At 39.3% G+C, this 21980-nt stretch overlaps 2 protein-coding genes and 1 long non-coding RNA gene across 7 annotated transcripts; all 3 read right to left on the bottom strand.

Annotated features, from left to right (window-relative positions):
* On the bottom strand, positions 1-1435 carry LOC121977386. The gene is made up of 3 exons (XR_006110796.1): positions 1192-1435; positions 1014-1086; positions 1-193 (listed from the first exon to the last, which is right to left on the bottom strand). It is a non-coding gene; the product is annotated as an uncharacterized LOC121977386 (long non-coding RNA).
* A 387-nt stretch (positions 1436-1822) lies between these two features.
* LOC121974691 (nuclear pore complex protein NUP96-like) lies at positions 1823-21062 on the bottom strand. 3 transcript variants are annotated; one of them, XM_042525858.1, is made up of 8 exons: positions 20488-21061; positions 20344-20417; positions 19973-20031; positions 15859-18443; positions 15583-15706; positions 4814-4959; positions 2641-2738; positions 1823-2219 (listed from the first exon to the last, which is right to left on the bottom strand). In XM_042525858.1, the coding sequence occupies exons 4-8, from the start codon at positions 18439-18441 to the stop codon at positions 2024-2026; spliced, it is 3147 nt and encodes a 1048-aa protein (XP_042381792.1). In that variant the 5' UTR covers positions 18442-18443; positions 19973-20031; positions 20344-20417; positions 20488-21061; the 3' UTR covers positions 1823-2023. The 3 variants fall into 3 exon arrangements, with proteins under 3 accessions (XP_042381792.1, XP_042381791.1, XP_042381793.1); XM_042525857.1 differs by having other exon boundaries at positions 20497-21061; XM_042525859.1 differs by lacking the exons at positions 1823-2219; positions 2641-2738; positions 4814-4959 and having other exon boundaries at positions 15648-15752; positions 20497-21062.
* Positions 5312-9728, bottom strand: LOC121974692. Of its 3 annotated transcripts, XR_006110075.1 has the most exons (4): positions 8036-9728; positions 6312-7935; positions 5829-6225; positions 5312-5744 (listed from the first exon to the last, which is right to left on the bottom strand). XR_006110075.1 is itself a non-coding variant. In XM_042525860.1 (3 exons), the coding sequence occupies exons 1-3, from the start codon at positions 6557-6559 to the stop codon at positions 5391-5393; spliced, it is 999 nt and encodes a 332-aa protein (XP_042381794.1). In that variant the 5' UTR covers positions 6560-9728; the 3' UTR covers positions 5312-5390. The 3 variants fall into 2 exon arrangements, 1 of the variants encoding a protein (XP_042381794.1); XR_006110074.1 differs by having other exon boundaries at positions 6312-9728.
* Positions 21063-21980: the final 918 nt, after the last annotated feature.

Below are 21980 nucleotides of genomic sequence, written 5' to 3'. Positions count from 1 at the left end.
TGGAGGGAGTAATATGGTGGACGTGAAAAAGACAGCAAATACAAGATAATTTTGTCAAACATAACGATAACGACATTATAAAGGAATTTAACATACAGCATGACCTTATCTCATAAAATTCCAACTCCCCTACATAATGATGTTCTCTTCCACTGCAAAACTTTGGCCAGCCAACATTTTGGGTTTAATGTATCTGGAACACTCAAGAAAAATGGATCAGAAATTGTTTATAAAAGTGTATAAATCAGCAATAGATATGGAGGTACATTAAAAATTGCCAATTCAGTGGATCCTTCAATGTATGATAACAGCTAACCTATCGGCAGGCCACCTCCTTAATGGCTGAGCCAGGAAGAACAGGCTATACTAGCCAACCTTTGTGGTGATCAGAGCTGGTCTAGATGTTGTCACGTACCAACTTAAGAATCAAAATCGAGAAAGGAATAGATGGATCTAGGCCATTTCCAAGGAATTCACACTGATGCTCTTCCTTAATTGCAGCCAGTCTAAAGTGCTCAGAACAATGCATCCCTACAGACTGACTCCATTTATTAAATTTTGGCTACGTTTAACCTTAAAGAACAGGAAGACTGAAAGTAGAATTTAGTATTCTGTTGTGTAAACTAAAATGTATTGCTCCTTCAAACTATTTTTCTGTAAAAGCGTCAAAGGAACACTGAAATATGCAACTTGAATGTTCGATTGTGCAAGTTAGATGAACTGGACAAAATATTTCACATTCCTAAGAACCGAACCAAATGTATAAATAATTGCTCAGCATGAATTCCATCCTTGTATTCCATTCCTTCAAGAACTAAGGAAACAACCTAACCCAAAACTATAAAATTTAATCCATCATTCAACTATGCCAATTACAAATCCCCAGTGATATCGTTTAGATGCTAAAAAAGCGCGGTTTCCAAAGACAGAAAAAAGGTAAAAATAAAGCATTCAACCATTTTCCGCCTTACCAGTCAATGTTTCAATAAATGAGGAAAAGGGAGAAATTTTACCCGTTGTAGAATTCAGTGGCAGATCTGGAACCGTTGTAGAAGACGAACCAGAGCAATACAAGGATCAATATGTCTAATCCCCTTAAGGTTGCACAAAGCTAATGAATCAAAAAGCTTCTTTTTGAGCAATCATCCGAACAAACCAAAAAATGATATCGAAAAATTAAGAGAAAGATACTGAAGAGGTATCGCTCCCACCAATCGAGCATGTAGAGTCCCATGGTGACGTTGTAGAGATGGATCTTCCGTGCGATCCAGTTCATTGTGATGCTCGCTGTCTCGGATCCGGAGTCAGTCGGAGGAGGAAGAGGCGACGGAGACGTTGACCGCAATGAGGAGACCGAGCGAGAAGGGAGGAAGGCGAAGGACGATGTGGATCCAAGCGGTGCCGCTCTCTCTCTCTCTCTCTCTCGTTAGGGTTATAAAAGTTTGCCTTTTCAGTTTGGAATTATTTCATTTGACTCCCCCTAAAGTTTAATATTATCAACCTACCCTTAAAATCTTAAATGTCAGTTGCCAAAATGACTTTGTCCCCTAAAATTTTTAGATTTCCAAAAGCGCCCACATTCCTTCGCCTCATTCGTAATTAGCAAAACAATTAAGAAACATCGGACGCCAATTAGTCCACGTCAAAATCGTCATTTGCATGCCTTTGACTCATAACAGGACTAACCCACGTTGACTCAGGTTGAGTGTGAATGTTTATCTCGCCATTTCAATTTTTAATAAAATTAAGAATAAAGGACAAATATTTAGTAAAAATGAAAGTGCTGTATTTTTTTTTAGCAACATTGTCTATCAAAACAATATTTTTGAAATCCAGCAGGACCAACTGATTCAACCCATTAGATCTCGAATATGCTTCACCGATTCACCATTCTTTTCATTACAAACTAGATCGCATACTAGAAAGACTCAGGAATTTACATGAGCAGAGAGCTCACATCACGGTTACAATTGGATCTTCTAACAACAACGTTTAAAGGCAAAAGATGACACTGATACAGAATTCATGTTGAGATCTCTGATAGAAAATAAGTGAAGTCTGAAACCGCGCTCTGCAGATGACTGGATCGCATATCTTCCGGAGTGGGAGCAATGAGCATTGTGTCAAAGCAGCTCATCCGAACCATCGCTGTGGAGCTCAAACCAGGAATGGACATCAGTAGATTACACAGTTCTTCTGACATCTTTGCGTAGGTTAACCTGTGAATCAATCCACGGAAATGCATGTTAAGCTCAATTTGCACATTTGCACAATTATGACTACGAGATAAACATTTTAGATATTAAACATATTTATACTATTGACTGATATTGGTTGCTATATTTCGTTTGTTTTGAATTGAATGTTTTACGTATAATTTTGTATGTGGAGAAGAATTAGATGTCGATTAATACCCTTTATAATATAAATACTTGTTAGTCATTTTTTATGGTATTTTTTGAACTTTTCTATATCATGTCTAATGTAGTGTGTTGACAAATACTGCTTGCATATGCTTTTTGAATCTATCAAACAGTATCTGCTAGTGGCAGGGGCATCTGACTAACAACCAGAGTCTTGCATATTGCAGATTTTGTAATGCTTTGTAAATTGATGGAATTTGCAGGACATATTACTCACCTTGCATCAGCAGGCAATCTGCTTCCCCAAATCAATAGAGATTCACTTAAACGAGTAAAAAAGCTTCTGCATTCATCATTTTTCTTTCCAAGAGGATCCTAGAAAAAGACAAGAAAGATGTAAACATAATCAATATTGACTACAACCACCAAGTAAATGCAAGAATGTAAGCTTCATATCATCCACACTACACAGCAACATTGTAGCATGGGCCCAGATGAGATTATTCAATGGTATAGGTGAAAATTAAAACTGTGATGTCGGGATGGACGGTATTGGTGAGATTATTACTAGATACTGGCAAAAAAGATATGGGCAAAAGAGAAAATTAATTGAAGGACAAAAACTTTTCATTTCATATCTCTTTTTCTTCTCATAAATTCTCATATCATAATATGAACATCTCGGTGTACGAAGGTCCTGTCAATATGGGTCTCAAGAAAGAGTCTATTGTACGTAGTCTTACCTGCTTTGTAAGAAGCTATTTCCGAAGCTCAAATATGTGACATGTAGGTCACATGACAGCAACTTTATCATTACACCAAAGTTAGAATATTCAATGGTATAATTGAAAATTAAAACTATGATGTGTGGATAGACTATATTGGTGAGATTATTATTAGATATTGGTAAAAAAAGAAATGGGCAAAGAAGAAAATTAATTGAAGGACAACTTTTCATTTTGTATCTCTTTTTCTTCTCATAAATTCTCATATAGTAATACGAACAGCTCGGTGCACGAAGTTCCTATCTATACAGGTCCCGGGGAAGGATCTATTGTACACAGTCCACCCTGCTTTGCAAGAGATTATTTCCGAAACTCGAACCCGTGATTTGTAGGTCACACGGCAACAACTTTACCGTTGCACCAAAGCTCAGATGAGAATATTCAATGGTATAGGTGAAAATTAAAACTACGATGCGTGGATGGACTCTATTGGTGACATTATTACTAGATACCGGCAAAAAAGATATGGGCAAAGGAGAAAATTAATTGAAGGACGGAAACTTTTCATTTCGTATATCTTTTTCTTCTCATAAATTCTCATATCATAATATCGGCACCCCGGTACACAAAACTCCCGATAATACGAGTCCCGAGGAAGGATCCTGCTTTGTAAGAGGTTATTTCCGAAACTTGAACCCATGACTTGTTGGTCACACGGCAACAACTTTACCGTTACACCAAAGCTCACCTTCATAAATGTTCATATTGTATAGAAGAAAAAGTGTTATCACTAGAAATCAGAAAATGAATATGTTTCTAGTATATTAGTGCACACTTCCAAATTTAGAGTTCTAATGACCTTATGTATTGTCAGTTTGGAATTATGATTCATGCGATGGGACCATAGGTATGCCTAAGAGTCAAGGAGAGTCTCTTTCTAACACACTAAATATGAGCCAATACACGTGTTCACATATCACTAAATTTATTAATTTGATATGATATGTAATGTAGGCAAGACATTTGGTAAATTTGCATGATTTAATATATTGTGGTTCATGTAAAATTTCTTCTACAAGGATTGCATATACTAATCACTTTGGTATATTACACTGTAGAACTTAAATATTTTGCATATACATACTTTTAGAATTAATTTTAAGTGACTTTTTACCAATAGACTGAATGTGAACCTGTATGTCTTCAAGTAACACATCGCAGTGTAGTGGCGCAATCATATAGGCACGAATTACCATTTTAATTGTGAGTGTCTTACATCTATTAACAATCATTGGATACTGGACTGTGTTGCATATAGAAAGGAAAGGAAAACGTCCAACAGACTCCAAATAGTGCTTTCAGTCTGGCAAGTTCAACAGTTAACCAGAGAACCGGAAGCAAAACCAGTTCAGTTTGATCAATAGATGGTCAGAGCGTCAGTTCAACTGGAAAAACTAGGAACCCAAGCAGCCATTGATTCGTCCACCAGTCCGGTATTATAAACACTGACTCCACAAGGGCAGACAATGCATGGAAACTATAACTACATAAGAAGATAGAGTATCTGGGCATTGAAGTTCAAGGAAGCATATTACAGAAGAAAAACTGTCAACAAGAATGCAGCAAATGTTGTCTTTTTTACAGCTTACAGAAGTTTAGATAATGGTGGTTGGTTTTCATTTTCTGTAATCAATGAATTCTATATTTTAACACAGGTAACCTTACCGCTTCACTCATGATGTCCCCCTCTTTCAATGAACTCCTTAGAATGTAGAAATCAAAATAAATTCCAGCACCCAGGTCCCAGTCAGCAATTTCAGACTTATGTTCTTCCATGAAACTTGTGATTCTCCAAATCTCTTCATCTTGAGCTGAGAATATTCATTTTTCATAACATTAGTAACCATCTTGCAATATGAAAGTAAAATTTAGCATGATGCATATTTGCATGTCTCCTATTCTAGATTGTGGTGCATGTATTTACAATGGTTGGCATCAAGGTTGTCAAAATCGAGATTCTACGTTGAAACGGAAGGGAGTTGTCGAATCGTAAACTCGTAGTATCATAACACGAATCGTAAGTTTCTACCAAAATGTAAAATTATATATAAACATATATATACTCATAGAAAATAACATACATAAGATTAATAACCTCAAAAACACATTAAACATTTGATTAAACTAAACATTTATAAGGTCTTCTACAATCCACACATAAAATAAGTCATAAGTCACAAATTTTAGATAACATATAAGTCTACAACATGAAAAATAATAGTCAAGTTCTAAAGTCTAAACTTCATAAATTCATGAATTCATAATCATCCTCCATGTGTTCTTCATCTCCAGCATCCTCCATGGCATCTCCACCTTCTTCAACTTCATCATCATCATAACTAGGCAGCTCCAAATCATCATGAGGTGCTCCACTACTAGGTCCTTCTTCAACTGGAACCAAATCTTCATTTGAAGCATCCAAATCTAAATTTTCACTATCATCCACAATCCAATCATCATCAGAAGCTAGGTCATCAATGCTATAGTCATTGACTTTCCTCAATTCCTTCTTCTTGGCTAATTTTGAATTAGCCATCACAAAGACTACGTCATTCATCGTTTTTGCCTTCAAACGATTTCTTCTCTTAGTGTGGACCTAAATAATAACAAAATCAATTAACACATACTCATATAATCACATACAACTAGGTAATTTCATTCAAGAATGAAATTGCAATACCATCTCAAATGCACTCCAATTTCTCTCACAGCCAGATGAGCTGCATGTCAAGCTCAAAACACGAATAACAAACTTTTGCAACTCAGGATGTTCATAACCATATGATTCCCACCATTGTGCTGGAGTTTTGGTTTCAATTCCACAAGTGGCTACTGCACTACCAAAGAATTTCTTTCGATATTTGAAGTCTTCCAGTTGAGCATCAATCTTCTTTACTTCTTCCATACTTTCAACCATCCTTTGTAGACAATCATATATTCCTCTTTTCACTTCAAAGTCAGCTTTAAAATTAGGACTGTAATGAAATTGAGGGTTAAGGTAATAGCCCGCAGCATGCAAAGGCCGATGTAGTTGATTATCCCATCTTGCATCTATAATTTCCCATAGAGGCAAGTAACTAAAGAGTGAGAAAAATTTTGAATTAGTTTCCAAGAAATTATAAATTTATACGAGTATTTAATAATTAGTAATAAATTAAGTTACCTTTTCTTAATACCATTAAAGGCAGCTTGTATCTTTTCTTTGGCCCTGTCCATTTCCTCATAAATGAAACCCATGGCAGGCTTCTCATCTGAGTCTACCAAACGAAGGACTTTGATCAAAGGATAAGCACTCCTCAAGCATGTAATAATGCTTTTCCAGAAGTCCTTATCCATTACCACATTTTCAATAACCTTTCCATCTTTAGTCTTTGCAAATTGACTAGATTTCCATTCTTTGGATGTAAACATTCTAATCAATGCTCCCTTATTGTCATTCAAGCAACCCAAAGTCAAGTAAGATGTGGCAAAACGGGTAGTGGCTGGTCTAATCAAATCCTTTTCTTTGGTAAAATGATGCAATAGAGAAATAAGCGCAGTCCTTGAATAGATGTAAGTTGTGATCTTTTTACCTCGTGCAATTGTCTCTTTATGTATTGGTATCTTTTTTCAAAATCCTCCAACATTAAATCGATGCAATGAGCTGCACAAGGCGTCCAATATAGCCTCTTTCTCTTCCCCATCAACATCTCCCCGGCTGCTTTGTAGTTTGCTGCATTGTCTGTGACAATTTGCACTACATTCTCTTCACCAACTTCTTCAACAATTTCATCCATCAACTTGAAAATCTTGTCAGCTGTTTTAGATATATCAGATGCATCAATTGACTTCAAAAAAATGGTTCCCATAGGACTATTAACCAAGAAGTTTAATATAGTCCTCCTCCTCTTATCTGTCCACCCATCAGTCATAATTGTGCATCCCATTTTCTTCCAAAATGCTTTGTGCTGCTCTATAACTTCTTTGGTGCAATCAACTTGTTGTTTCAAATACTTGACTCTAATCTCATGGTAGGATGGAGGCTTAAAGCCAATACCATGTCTTGCAACCAAGTCTAGCATCTTCTTGAATTCATCACTTTTTGCCACATGAAAAGGTATAGCATTATTGTAGAAAAAAGAGGCAATCCCTTGGCAAGCTTCCTCCCTCAAATTCTTCTTGAAAATGCCATTGATGGTAGTTTGACTACTCACACCCCTTTTCTTGAATAGATCAGCAGGATTCTTTGCAATTTCTCGCCTTTGTCTTTTTGCACCCTCCACCTCCTCATCTTCATATTGGCCAAGAGGACTTGAATCACTTGATCTTCCTTCAATCTCCTTTGCCCTCTTTATTAAATTTTCTTGCAATGAGGATACAATTTTCCACATTTCCTTCCTTACATCATCACTAACAGCCTTGCATGCTCCAACATCCTTTTGTGTTCCTGCCAAATGATGCTTGAGTCTATAAATCCCTCCATTTATCACCTTTTGACAGTATTTGCATTGCACTTTCTTTGGATTTTCATCAACTGCAATTCCATGTTTCCAACCTGGATCAGATCTATTTCCAGGAGCATTCACTGCCAATCTTTTGGAATCTGAAGTTCCACTAGTTGTGGAAGCTACGCTTGGAATGGCTGCACCACTATTGGAGCTTGCTTCACCAGACCCACCAACACTAGCTTCTCTACTCATTTTTGTGAAATTAAAGAAGAACAAGAACACCACCACGCAGCTTCAGCTTCACCAATGACACTGCAACTCTGCAACAGCAGCTCGCGAACCACAGACGTGGCCAACAGCCTTCAGAGATGCAGACGGGACAGAGACGGCCAAAGAAGTAAAGAACAGAGACCCACAGATGAGATAGATGGAGAAGGGACAGAGGCGGATGATGGCGTACCTTTAATTGAAGTCAGTCACAGTGCCGGTCGACGCACACCGGACGCACAGGGAGGAGGAGACAGACGCGTACGTGAAGGAGATGATGGTTGCTGAAGAAGAACGAAGCACAGCAGTTGCGGCGACAATGGCTCGCGACGCGACTTAGGAAAGTTAGGGTTTTTTGAGATCAAATCTTCTGTCCCGAAACTCTCCCTGTCCCTCTGTCCCACGCAGAAAACGACAACCGACTCGTGAGAAACACGTGACGAGGCGGAAATCAGGGATCGGCCCTTGCTGATCGGTCTGGGGACCGATCAGCCTAGGGGCTGATAGGTCCACAGACCGATCTGCAAGACCGATCTGCAAGGGCCGATCGGTCTGTGGACCGATCAGGCCATAGGTGGATCGGTCCACAGACCGATCTCCCTATTTTTCTGAAGGAGAAACGCACGTGTTATTTGGAGCGGGGTTTCTTGGACCCGTGTTTGATCGATCGCTGCGATCGACCTTCTGGTCTTCTGGTCTTGGAAAACCAGCGGACATTTCGCGTAGAATCGCTGGACTCTTACGAGTCTACGATTTCCGCTACGCTTCCACGCGATTCTGCACGATTCCACCAGATTCCGCTTCCGCCTGGGCACGCAACGCGGAAGGCCACCAAAAATGCGTAGAATCGTGCGATTCTACGTTCCGACTCGCGATTTTGACAACATTGGTTGGCATACTATTCCAATTCTAGATAATGGGAGCTATATAGTCATGATCTAAGAAAAATCAGCAATGCCAAAATTTGATCTTCAGAAAGTTATCTAATTTGTCATGAACATTTAACAAGGTAAAAGAAATAGTTGGTCTTAATAGCATAAAAAATGAACTATAAAACAAGAAATACTACTGAGAGCTAGCATTGAAAAATGCAGAGTTTGATTATATTTCACTTGCTTCAAATCATAAGTGTGATTTGCATGTTAAATATCTAAACTCATCGAGCATAGATATGAAATGGCACAAGCTTGAGTTCTCAAAATACTTGGCACGAGTATGATTTTCTCATTGTTTAGCCCAAATATTTACAGAATTTCAGTTTATTAGTACATTTACCCAAAGGACATCACCATGCCAATGCATATGTGAGATCCATGTGCAATCAGTATTAAGAAGGCATTTAACATGAATTGCATGCATAGAATATAATTTAACCCTAAGAGAGTAATAAAAAAAGTATAAAAATTTAATTTTCACTTACCACAATAGTATTGTCCAAGTACATGTCAATTTGGAAAAACATTACTATCTAACTAAAAAGCTTTAGCTCTATGATATAAATATTATATTTCATCCATTACACTTCCTTTTACTCGAAGATTTTTTCCTTTTTTTTGTTGATTCTTTGTATACTTATTGACCTAAATGTAAGCTAGAGAAATCATCTAGTCATCCAGTCTAACCATACAATGTTCCTTAACTGGGAAGACCAAATAAAACTAGTTCAATATAGACGTCTATAAGGTAAAATTCAACTACATATGCATGTCTAATAAGCATGTGCTCTAATTTTTCTTTTTCTTTCAAGTGAATAACATAGGGTCATCAGTGTTGGTGCGGGAAGCATCCGACGATCGAACCTGTGTTTTGATTATGTCAAAGGATTCAAAGTTAAGTTGTTTTGTTATCTGATATGTTTGATTGAGATTGCAGGAAAGTCCTAAGTTTACTTAGGCAAAAGTCCTAGCTGCGGTTAGGCAGGTAAAAAACCTAGGGGGTGGTTACCCTAGGTCCTAGGGGGTGGTAACCCTAGGTGAAGAAAAGTCCTAGCTGCGGTTAGGCAAAGGGAAACCCCTAGGGGGCGGTAACCCTAGGTGGAAGTCTTGGTGGGTCGAAACTTCAGGCAAAAATCCTAGGGGGCAGTAACCCTAGGTTGAAATCTTGGTATCGCGAACCAGGTGGAAGTCTGGGCGGGTCGTGGAGCGAACGCCGAACATAAAGACTGGAAGCTTCGGACGCTGAGCAAAAATCCAGTCGGTCTAGAGGACCGATCTGGCAACAGGTATACTCTCCTGAGTGAAGTAGGTGAGGGCGCGTTCCTCGGAGAGGGAACAATAGGCGTCGGTTCGACCTAGGATTTTTGGTCGAAAATTCGAAGTCAAAACCAGACAGTCCGAAGACTGTCAAACACTTCTGTTATCATGTTTATTATGTGCTAACTTTGTTTTGCAGGATATGTTGTTTTGTGGACTAACGTAGCTTACAGGACGAAGAAAGAGCTCAAATCCCCGGATGAACAGTGTCCGGAGCGCCTCGATGGAGCTTGGAGGCGCCTCGAATGCTTTGGAAGAAGGAGCGCGCGAAGTCAAGCTGGAGGCGCCCTCAAGGAGTGTTGAGGCGCCTCCTGGGTTGTTAAAGGCGCGCCTCAGGCGCGCCTGAGGCGTCAGGCGCACAAGGCGCTGAGGAAAGCGCCTAGGCGCGCCTGGGCACGCCTAGGGCGCTTTCGCGCGTCACAGAAGGCGCGATCAAAGCGCATCGCGCGATCGTAGGGCATCGCGCGATCTTTCCCGTTCACGATTTCTAACCAAAAAACCATTTCAAACTTAATTTGGTTTGGAATTAGGGCACGGAGAAGAAAATAACGGAAGGAGAAGAAGAAACCTTGCTGAAGAGTCGCGCCATCCTCCACTGCCGCCGCCGCCGCGGAGTTGCTTCCGTCGCTGCCCAGGTATGCGTTGTTTCCTTCTTCTTTTTTTTTGTTTTTGTATTCTTCACTTCATCTTCTTCTTCTCATCTTCTTCTTTTGTAATCTTCTTCGCTTCTTTGCTTCGCTTCTTCGCTCCTCTTCGTTTTCTGGTTTTTCTTTTTTTTTCTTCTTCTTCTTCTGTTCACGTTTTCACTGTTCACTTTCGTTTCTTCTCTGTTATATCTTCTTCCTCTTATTTCTTTTTTGTTTTTCCCTTCCCGTTGAAGGCAAGACAGCAGACAGCAGCATTCTTTTTTGTTTTTCCCTTCCCGTTGACAGCAAAGCAGCAGGCAGCAGCAGTTTTGATTTTTGTTTTTTTCCCTTCCCGTTGACAACTGCTGCTGAGTTGTGATGCTGTCCCATTTCTGCTGCTACTGTGATGCTGTCCCATTTTTTTTATTTTTTTATTTTGCTGTTTTCTTTTTGTTTTTTTGTTTTATGTTGCTGGGACTAAAAAATTGTTGCTGCTGTCCCTGTTTACTGGTACTTTTAGCTAATTAAAACAATGTGCAAACAATGTGCTTGTTGGTAATGTGATGTGCAAATATTTTCTCTCCCTTTTTGCATAAGCAATTCAAGCCTGTGATGTTGTCCCTATTTTTTCTTTTTATTTTCCTATTTTTCTATTGCTGGTACCAGTGGTACAGTACTTTTCTATTATTGTTGATACTAGGTACAGACATACAGTAGTTTACCATTCCATTAATTCATTAATTTTTTTTATTTTGTTTTTAATTTTTTAGGTTATTTTCTTGTTCAATTATCATGGAAGGTAGTAGTGATACTCCAACATATATATCAAAAGATCCGGCATGGAATTATTTTCAAAGAATTAATCCGAATAACAAAAATGATTTGATTTGTAACTTTTGTCAAAAAGTTACAAAAGGAGGTATCTATCGTGCAAAACAACATCTTGTTGGAGGGTTTCGAAATACTACGACTTGCAAGAAATGTCCGCCTCATGTACGTGAAGAAATAAAAAATTTCATGGAGAAAAAGGCGGAGAAAAGCAATCTTTCTAAACTTGCGACATTAGATTTTGAGGATGTAGACCCTCTTGGTGATGATATTGATATGGATGATATTGGAGCTAAAGCTGTACCGCCTATAAGTACAAGTACAAGTTCTAGATCAGTGAATATGCAAAAAAGGCCAAGACAAATAGGTCCAATGGATACATATTTTGCTCCTAATGTGCAAAAAAATGTTGAAAGTAGAAAGGGTAAAGAGAGACAAACTACGATAAACGAGGCATACAAGAAAGAATTGAGGGAAAAAACTTGTATGGCTATAACTGAGTGGATGTATGATGCGGCAATTCCTTTTAATGCCGTTAACTATTCAAGCTTCAAAAGAATGTTGGACTTGGTTGGCCAATATGGTGTAGGTCTAAAAGGACCTAGTTATCATGAGGTGCGGGTTCCTTTTCTTAAAAAGGCTGTTGATAATGTGACTAATGATTACATTAAGTCGTGTGAAACAGAATGGGCAAAGTATGGTTGTAGTTTGATGGCAGATGGGTGGACAGACAAAAGGCAGAGGACATTGATTAATTTTTTAGTGAATTCTCCTAAAGGTTCAGTTTTCATCGAATCGGTTGATGCTTCTGATTATGCAAAAACTGGAGAGAAAATATTTCAGTTACTTGATCGATTTGTGGAGCGTGTAGGAGAAGTAAATGTTATTCAAGTTGTAACGGATAGTGCAAGTAACAATGTGCTTGCTGGTAAGAATTTGTTTAATTTTTTCTTATCATTATGCTTTTTCTTATATATGTTAAAATTATCTAGTTTTCTAACTTCTTTTATAGGAAAATTATTAGAAGCAAAAAGACCACACTTGTATTGGACTCCTTGTGCTACTCACTGCGTCGACTTGATCTTAGAAGATATTGGGAAATTGTCTGATTTTAAAGCAACATTGAAGAAGGCAATGAGTGTGAATGCTTACATTTATGTTCGCCCCGGCATGGTAAATATGTTGAGGCAATTCACAAGACAAAAAGAGCTTTGTCGGGCGGGTGTCACAAGATTTGCTACTGCTTTTCTCACTCTTGAAAGGATGCACCTACAGAAGCAAAATTTAAGAAAAATGTTCATTTCAAAGGATTGGACAGAGAGTAAATGGGCAAAAGAAGCAGCGGGGAAGAAGGTAGCTAAAATCATCATGACACTTAGATTTTGGAGCAGTATTGTGCATATTTTAAAGATATATGGGCCTTTAGTCCGTGTTCTGAGACTGGTTGATGGCGAAAGAAAACCTGCAATGGGCTATATTTATGAGGCTATGGATAGGGCAAAAGAAACAATTATGAAGGCCTTTAAGGAGAAAGAAGAGAAATACAAAGAAGTGTTTGAGATCATTGATAAGAGATGGGAATGCCAACTTCATCGGCCTCTGCATGCTGCAGGACATTATTTGAATCCAGAATATTTTTATTCATACACAGATTCAAATATATGTGGAGAAGTGGTGAATGGTTTGTTTGAAACTATGGAGAGATTGGTTTCAAACGCTGCTGAGCAAGATAAAATCACTGCCCAGCTCTTTATATATCGAAAGGCAAAAGGGCTATTTGGGAGGAATGTGGCAATTAGACATAGAAGAGCATTATCTCCAGCAGAATGGTGGGAATGCTACGGAGCAAATACCCCAGAATTGCAAAAGTTTGCTATTAAAGTGCTTAGCCTCACTTGTAGTGCTTTTGGTTGTGAGCGCAATTGGAGTGTATTTGAGCAGGTATGTAATAAATATAAATGTAATACTATTAGTATGTTACTTTTATAAGTAGAAAATATTTTTTGTTATTTTGTTATACTTATTGTGATTTTTGACATTTTGTAGATTCACAGCAAAAAAAGGAATAGGCTAGCTTAGCAGCGTTTAAATGATTTGGTATTTGTGAAATACAATCGTGCCTTAAAACTTCGGTATGACGCACGTGATAAGATTGACCCCATCTCTTTGACAGATATTGATGATAGTAATGAATGGTTGATGGGTAGAATGAATGGAGAAAGTGATAATGAAGAAGATGAGTTGGTTTTTGAAGGTGATGACTTGACATGGGATGTCGTTGCTAGGGCTAGTGGAGCTGAAGAGCCTGAATATTGTACTAGAGGAAAAAATATTGCATCCATGACCTCTAGTTCACATGTTAGGCCTAAACAAGTTGAGAAGGGAAATACATCTTCCTCTATGAGACACTCATCTCTAAGACTTCGAGATGAAGAAGAAGAAGAAGAAATTGAATATGAAGAAGATGAAGATAAAGAAGAAGAAGAATACAATGAGGATGATCTTGAGCTTGATGATTAATTTGACTTATTACGCTTGTTTTGATGAACTTTGTTAGTTTAAATTAGAAAATTGAAACTTGAAAGTTTGAAACTTTTATTAATTTTATCATGGTGTTGTTTTACTTGTTATATTTGATATTGATGATGTTGCTTTACTTATTATATTTGATATTGATGTGTGTGGAATATTAATAGTTATCATATTTGATATATTTTATAAGTGTGTCAATAGTTTAGTAGTCATCAACCTCATGTTCAAGAGGCGCGCGCCTCAGGCGCGCCTCACGCCTCGGGCTCTATGAGCCCTTTGCGCCTCGGTGCGCCTCGCGCCTCTAACAACATTGGGCGCCTCGGATGGGCTTGAAGGCGCCCTCCATGGCATTGGAGGCGCCTTCAAGAGGATGAGCGGCGACTTCTTCAACCCTTATCTTCGCTGCGGAATCGGCGGAGTTGAGGGTGCCCTTAAGGAGGTTGAAGGCGCCCTCAACGGGCTTTATATACATGTCTCGAGCAGCAGCATGAATAATCAAGTACAAAGCAATCTTTCTTCAACGCACTGCTAACAAGACGATCCGGCTAAGCTACAACATGACTCTGACGACCCAAAGCTACGAAATTTCAATTCTTTGTTGTCGGTATAGCTTTTTCAATACTGTCATTGTAATAATTCTTGTAATATTTGCGCGATTGCAGTTGTTGCCCAAAGTAAACGCTCAACAAGCGTGGGCCTTGGAGTAGGAGTCGCCCAAGGCTCCGAACCAAGTAAATCTTAGTGTCTTTCTGTATTCCTTTATTTATTATTCCGCTGCGTTATCTGATAAGTTTTCCGAATACGAAAAGTGAAAGCCACGAGCGCTATTCACCCTCCCCCCCTTCTCTAGCGCGTCTCGATCCAACAATCAGGACATTCAACAATAAACTTGCACATCGAATGATTGCAAATAACTAGTAAATAAGAAAATAAACAAAAATGATAAGTCAGATGGAGGAGCATCCAACAAACTTATGCATATGATCTACATGTTCTCAAAAAATCATTTGTAAACAGAATGATAATAGGATCAACACAACATTTGTAACATCAATTTCCAAGGAACTGTGGTAAAAAAATTATCAGGATGTCATAGCAGTAACTTGAATTCAGTATTCATAATACTACAAAATATTTTACCATCATAAGGAATATAAACTATAAAGTACGCCAGATTTGTCCAACATCTAGCCTACAATAGATTCATGAAAAGGGGGAAAAAATAGAATTATGCCTTCAAGCATAAGCCAATCCTTGTGCGCCGTTTAGCAAAGAAATCTCAACGCTCTTAACTTTGATAACAACTGTGAACTATCTACAAGGTTTTTAGTTACTTTTCCATGACTCAGTTGCACATTTGTGTGAAATTTTCATAGTTATAACCCATTTTTAAATGGTTTTCTTGTGATTGTGTAATACTGCAACCCATAAAAACTTCAGGATCCTAGTTATAACAATGCAGCATTGCTGTATGACAAGAATACAGCCATTTTCATACTTACATGATAGGAATAAGCGATGAGCCACTGATGTAATGAAGATTGAGTGAGCTTTTTTCCAATTAGAGCATCTAAGAAAATGTTCCAGGGCCTCTGACAAATCTCCCTGATACTCGAAGTATATTGCCTAGAATTTCAAGGAACAGGAGGGAGGAAATCTCATTACGAAACTACTGCGATATTCAAAGAAGTTCGGGCTAAAAAATGTGACAAATCAGTTGATGGAAAATCTTTAGACACCTATGAACAAACTGACACTAATAATACGATAGTCCATACCAGAGCCTCATGCATCCATTCTGATGGTACACCAAGTTCTTCAATAAACTGATATTGAATCTCTTGAGAGCTCCAAATTTCACAATTTTGACACAGAATCTGTTTAATAAGCTTAGCCTGGATATATGGTGCATTATCGCAGTAAGGCATGTGCAGAACGACATAAATTGCCCAATGGCACAACCCAAGACATAGCAACTGGTCAACAAAACTCATGTCAAGTATACTAAGATCTTTTGAACTAAATGTACCAATAGCTTCCAATATGGCACGCTGGTGCCAGATCATGTGGTAGTCAAGTGGATCATATGTGGAAGAGAATGCACTAAACATGGTTTTCAGTTGGTTGAAGTTCTTGTCTTCATTAGCATGAAGAAGCATTACATAATATGCAAGGTCATGATTATCACCAATGTTCCAGTCCACTTCTTCTTCTTCAAGAGGTCCTTCATCAATGTAAACTGGGACAGGATGAGGAGCTCTTTTTTCACAGAGAAGCTGCTGATAAGTATGAAATACCACAGACAATGGGGTATCAGGAGGAAGTTGATACCACATTATCAACCCTAGAAACCTTTTCCAGTCAATGGATGAAACCTGGAATGCGTCTTGTATATTACCTGCAAGTAACTCATACAACTTTAACCTATCATTCTCAATAAACTTAAAATCCATGCCATTCATTCTCCAGATATCCAACTGTTGTGCCATGTCAGAACGACTGACCACTGACCCACCAGCCTGACTTAGTAAAATAGCTAGTCGGACATCTCCTCTTGCAGCAGCAAGCTCAACTGCTGTATCCAACTGCCGTCCAGTTAAAAGTACAAGTATCTGCTCCAAATCACTAGAATCATTTAAGTAGGTTATCTCATCCTGAACTCGATGGCAAACACTCTCTTGCAGCCAAAAAGAAAATTCTGCTCTCCGAGCGAAAGGTTTTGCCTCAACGTCCATGTCAAGAGAGTCATCCTTCGTATCGAGCATCATTCCTTCCCTATCATCATCATTTGACTGTTCATTTGTTTCCCTCTCTGAAAATAGAATTCTTATCAATGCCCAAATAGATACTTGGTGCATCAAGAACACACGGTTAGATGTAGATAACTCAGAAATATCATGTGCCTTCTCAATAGTCTCAATATAAGCCTGGCAAATTTCAGGAAGAGTCAAACGACTGCATTCAACTCGCAGAAGCTTTAATTTGAAAGAATCATGCACCAATTGGGAAGTTTCATGTTCTACCGACTTGTGGAGATTCATCAAAGAAGAAAAATGCAAATCAACAAGCCCCTCATTGATTTTATTGTTCTTATCTCTCACAGTTTTGTCCATGGCAACCTTTTGTATATTTACTTGAGAAGATAATCCACAGCTTGGACTGCCTACTGGAGTACCACTATGAACAAGTATGCCATTCGGTCCCCATCCAACTCGAAATGATCTACCCATGAACAAAGCAGCATCTACTATATTCTTAGAGTATCCTCCAGATAAGGGAGTTTGGTGCTTCTCCTCCAGTCTAAACCCCTCTACCTTTGTCAGCCTAGTTAGTGGCAACCCCTTCCTTTGACCACTCAGAAAAATGTCCCTTGATGGGCTCAAGTCAGTGTTATTTAGATTGTACTCCAGTAGGGCTTGAGAGGGTCTTCGAATGGGTGAAGAACTAATTTGAATCCTTCCCTTCCTGGAAGAACCATGTAATGTTGTTTTATTAGCCAATATTTTGCCATTGATAACTGGGGAATCCTCCTTTAACTGTTCCTTGTTGTAACTATTAATTTTTTGGAATGATCCATTAAGATCTTCATACTCCTCCTCAGCAGAAAACATCAATGCCCTCAATTCTTGCATTCTTACAGGATCAAGACCCAGATGAGCCGGAAGTGAATGAGATAACACAGTCCCAGCAGAATGTGCAGGAAATTCTTTTACCTCTGCAGTTGAATCAATATCGTTGTCAATCATGACAATATCCTCTTCTTCTTCATCATCCAATCCAAATCTACTGAAATGATGCACTAGGAATGTCCAATTGCCACTTGACAAATCAAATGAGACAAAGAAGGCTCCTTGTCTATCAGCTCGTTTCCTTAGTATACCACCGAATCTATCTAATTCCGGAGAATGAGCATCTAATGATCTCAGTTTCAGGGTCAAAGTTACTTCAGCAGCTTTGTTAAGGCCTTGACCTACTGGGGGTTTGTCAGCCTCATCAGTATATACCACCACTGAATTCCTGTCAAATTTTACAATCTGGTCCAAATGTAACCATCTGACATCAGTGCTTCCTATGAATTTAATTTGACCATAACCCACTCTTCCAATAGTGAAATCAGGAACTCGGCTGCAGTAACCTGAGTCAATCATCTCTAGTGCTGCCAACTCGTCAATTGAGGGCTTGGTAAAATAGTCTGAGGAGTACAAAGTAGGTAGCAAGGAGCCTACATCCCCGTTGTATAACATTCTTCTTTTCTTATACTTAGAAAACATCAAACTGCTGCAATCACCACCAACTGCTTCATTTTGACCACTTCTGACAAGATTGGAGTCGCTTATGATGCAGTGAGAATCACGTAACATGCCTGCAAAGAAACACATTTTTTCGGTTTGAAATAAAATTTCATAAGAAAAAGGAACAACGAAACAATCAAGTTTTATAGTTTATCCTTTAGCAAGTGAAATTTAAAGAAAAAAAACTGCAAGGTTTAGTGTGGCCATATTCTGTATATTTTACTTTGAGCTGAGAATGCATAAGGTGTATTGTTTTCCTAAGCTTAAGTGCTAATAATATCTGTTCTCTTAAGTACTAATAATATCTTTGCATTTTAATGCAACACTACTTCTTGATCAGTGTGGGCCATTAATTCCACCTTCACACTCATGCACTGATTCAAATTTTGATGAGGTTTCTTTCTTTTCAAAACCATATAAAATGGTTCTCTTTCTTTATTTCTTTCTTTCTTTCTTTCTTTCTTTCAAAAACATATAAAATAAGATTCATAATGAATGATATTCAATCAAATCAAATTGTCATTATTCTTTTACATCCTGGTTCTTACATATGATATGTACCCCGTAATGATTCTTTTACATTCCGATTCATACCTATGATATTTATCATTTTAACAACTATTGATAAAAGCATTAATAAAATTACACTAATAGCGATAGAGTAAGGGACAACATATCAAGACACAAAATCCTAAATAAAATCATAAATCATAATAAATGAAGTTAAATTAAGGCCACTTAATGCTCAAAAAGTTACGATTCGGTATTGGCGCCCTTTCTTGTTGAGGTGCTACTGAATGATTCTGAGGAGGCGGGGCCAGACGGGGAGGACCTTGACGGCCTTGCCTGGGAGGATAGCGTGGAGGTGGTGCATGTTGATAAAGAGTAGGGTCAGTCAATATATTTCTCATATGAGGATAGGTCTCAATGACCCGCTCCAGCTCCCGTTCTAATCCTCGACAATTATGTGGACAGGATGCTGATGAGTGACCGAGTGGACAGGATGCTGTCGGAGTACACCTATCCTCCTATCCCAAATCATAAGTGGGGGAGCTCAATGCTCTCATCTCCCTGAGCCAGTCCGGAGGAGGGATCCCTGACGTGCTATCACGCTGCGTCACGCTACCCATGAGTGGACCAGCGGAGCACTGATAGAGCAAACTGCCACACACCCTGCCTGATATACCACTAACCCATGAGTGGTTGTGTGTGCAGATCGATGTAACTTGCGATGAGCTCAACAATAATGGGACTACCAATCGCACAGCATGCAATCATGCAAGATGGTGCATGACACTAAGCATGCAAATCCTGACAATATCTACCTCCATAAAACATGTACCAAAAATTAATGGATCAAATAAACAGATCTAGGTACACGGATCAGATAGTCCGGTGTATCACAAGGCATGATATGTCACTATCTCTATGAGCATAAAAAATCATGACAATAATAAATCATAAATGCATAACAGATGAAAGCATGCAACAGGTATCATGTAGTGGCATACCAAAGCAATGAACATAATTATTACTAAAGACTATAACCTACTACGCATATCAACATGGCATATCAAAAGAGATAAGTCAAGGTACCCGCCTCAAATGTAGATCAAGCTACAAAATCGCTATGTCGAAGTGCTCGTCCCGAATCAAATCCTGTAACAACACATTTAATTTAGCTACTCCCACAAATATCAAATAGCTAAATCAAATTCTTATTCCTAAAGCAATAACTAATTTGATTAGCTAATCCCTCTTGTTAACATCATAAATCGGATCTAACCCGAACTTAGATTAGATCCAACATTTAAGCCAAATTAACCATAACTCAACGGTCAACTAGGGTTAGTTTCCTTAACCCTAATTATTCCATTTTAGATTTAAATCTATACTTAAATCAATTCTAGTGGCAATTCATGTTTCATCCAACTACTAAAAACCTAAATCAACCTAACTTAAGTCTCTTACCTCAAACTCACAGCCAAGTGACTGCTGGTGGGATACGGCCTGAGGGGTTCACCGCCGAAGCTGGATCGCCGGAACTGTGGATCACCCGTAATCAGTACTGACCGAAGCTATACTGACCAGACAAACATGAAATCTGATACGAACCATACATACCCAATTCTGTGCCGACAGTCCCTTCCACTCTAAGGATCGGCAGCCGATCTCTGCTGGCGATGTCTCCTATCTGGCTGCCGACAGATCGAAGATGGCGGCTTGGATTGGGAAGAGGGCCTCGGCTGCTAGGGCAAAGGGAAGGGCGTCGATGCTTCTGCTGATCTAGAGATGGGAGAGAGAACCCTGCAGCTTTGCGAGCACGAGAGGAAAATCGCCGACCTCTTGCAAGGGTCCTCGGCTTCCAGCACTGACGAACTAGGGCACGGGTCGGCAGTGTAAGGCGAGGAGAAACCGAGAGCTTCGGGAGAGGAAGGCTCGGCACTGAACGGTGGTCAGCTTCAGGCTGCGACGACCCGTCGTGGATCCGGGGTGGTCGGCAGCGGCGCAGAGGGAAGAAGGGAGAGCGGCAGTGGTGTCGGGGCAGAGATCAGTCGGCGGAATCTGGAGATGGAGTAAAAGAAGGAGACGACGCAAACTTCCCTTGGCCGATGGACTTGTATGCTTGGGAGGAGAGGAGCGAAGCGGCGCCGTCGGTTGGGGAAGAGGCATTCGGGGTCGTGGCTGCAAAAAGATGGAACCGTCACCCTAGCGGCCCCCTGGCCTGGCCCCCCAGGATTTCAGAGGGAGTAAATCACGGTTAATGCTGGACAAAAGAGGTAGCTGGGGGTCGCAGGAATTTTTGGCACAACGGACCAGGATTTTAACCCCGTGTGTAGCTGGCGACCTTTGACCCCAGAACCTTAGCTGCAAGAATCAGGCACCTCTCCAGCTGATCCAGCCCGTGGGGGCGCATTCGGTGTCGCGGGATCAAAGGGGAAGAGGAGAGAAAACGACGACGAAGAGAAAGAAAAAAAAAACTTTTCTTTGTTTAAATAGAGTAGCCTAACCATGCTTTCCCGTAATTTAATAATGGGTCCTCATGAAATACATCATACGGGCTCCGAAAAATTTCTAAAAAAAATTTAAAATTTTTAAAAAAATTCGTTAAAGTTATTTCTCTATTTAACATTATTATTTAATTAATATTTAGGGTACCATATTTTACAAAAATCCACTTTGTTCTTGTCGAACTCATAGAGCCTCCTCCAGATTGATATACTACTTAGCCCTTGCGAGAAACATGTCATAATCCGTTGGAGGTTTCTATGAGAATGAAAAAAATCCCCTTCTCTTTCTCTAAGTCCCTGGACGAAGGCGCCCATCAGAATTTTCGGTACTACCGAAGGTATTTCCAATGCAACACGAGTGAACCATTGGATGTACTTGCATAGAGTTTCTTGAGACTTCTGTTTAAGATTGAATAAGCTGAGCGGAGTGGGTGTGTACCTCTTGGAACTAAAAAAGTAGTGGAGAAATAATGTTGTGAATTTATCAAAAGAAGACACAGATCCGGGTTGCAACGTATTGAACCATCGCAGAGTCGATCCCACTAAGGTGGTGGGGAAGAGACGGCACTTGATCCCTTCTGTATATTGATATAACAA

Source organism: Zingiber officinale, chromosome 4B, assembly GCF_018446385.1.
Source record: "Zingiber officinale cultivar Zhangliang chromosome 4B, Zo_v1.1, whole genome shotgun sequence".
NCBI classification, from domain to species: Eukaryota; Viridiplantae; Streptophyta; class Magnoliopsida; order Zingiberales; family Zingiberaceae; genus Zingiber; species Zingiber officinale.
The sequence above is the reverse complement of the archived record's forward strand: the minus strand, read 5'-3'. Positions and strand labels throughout refer to the sequence as shown.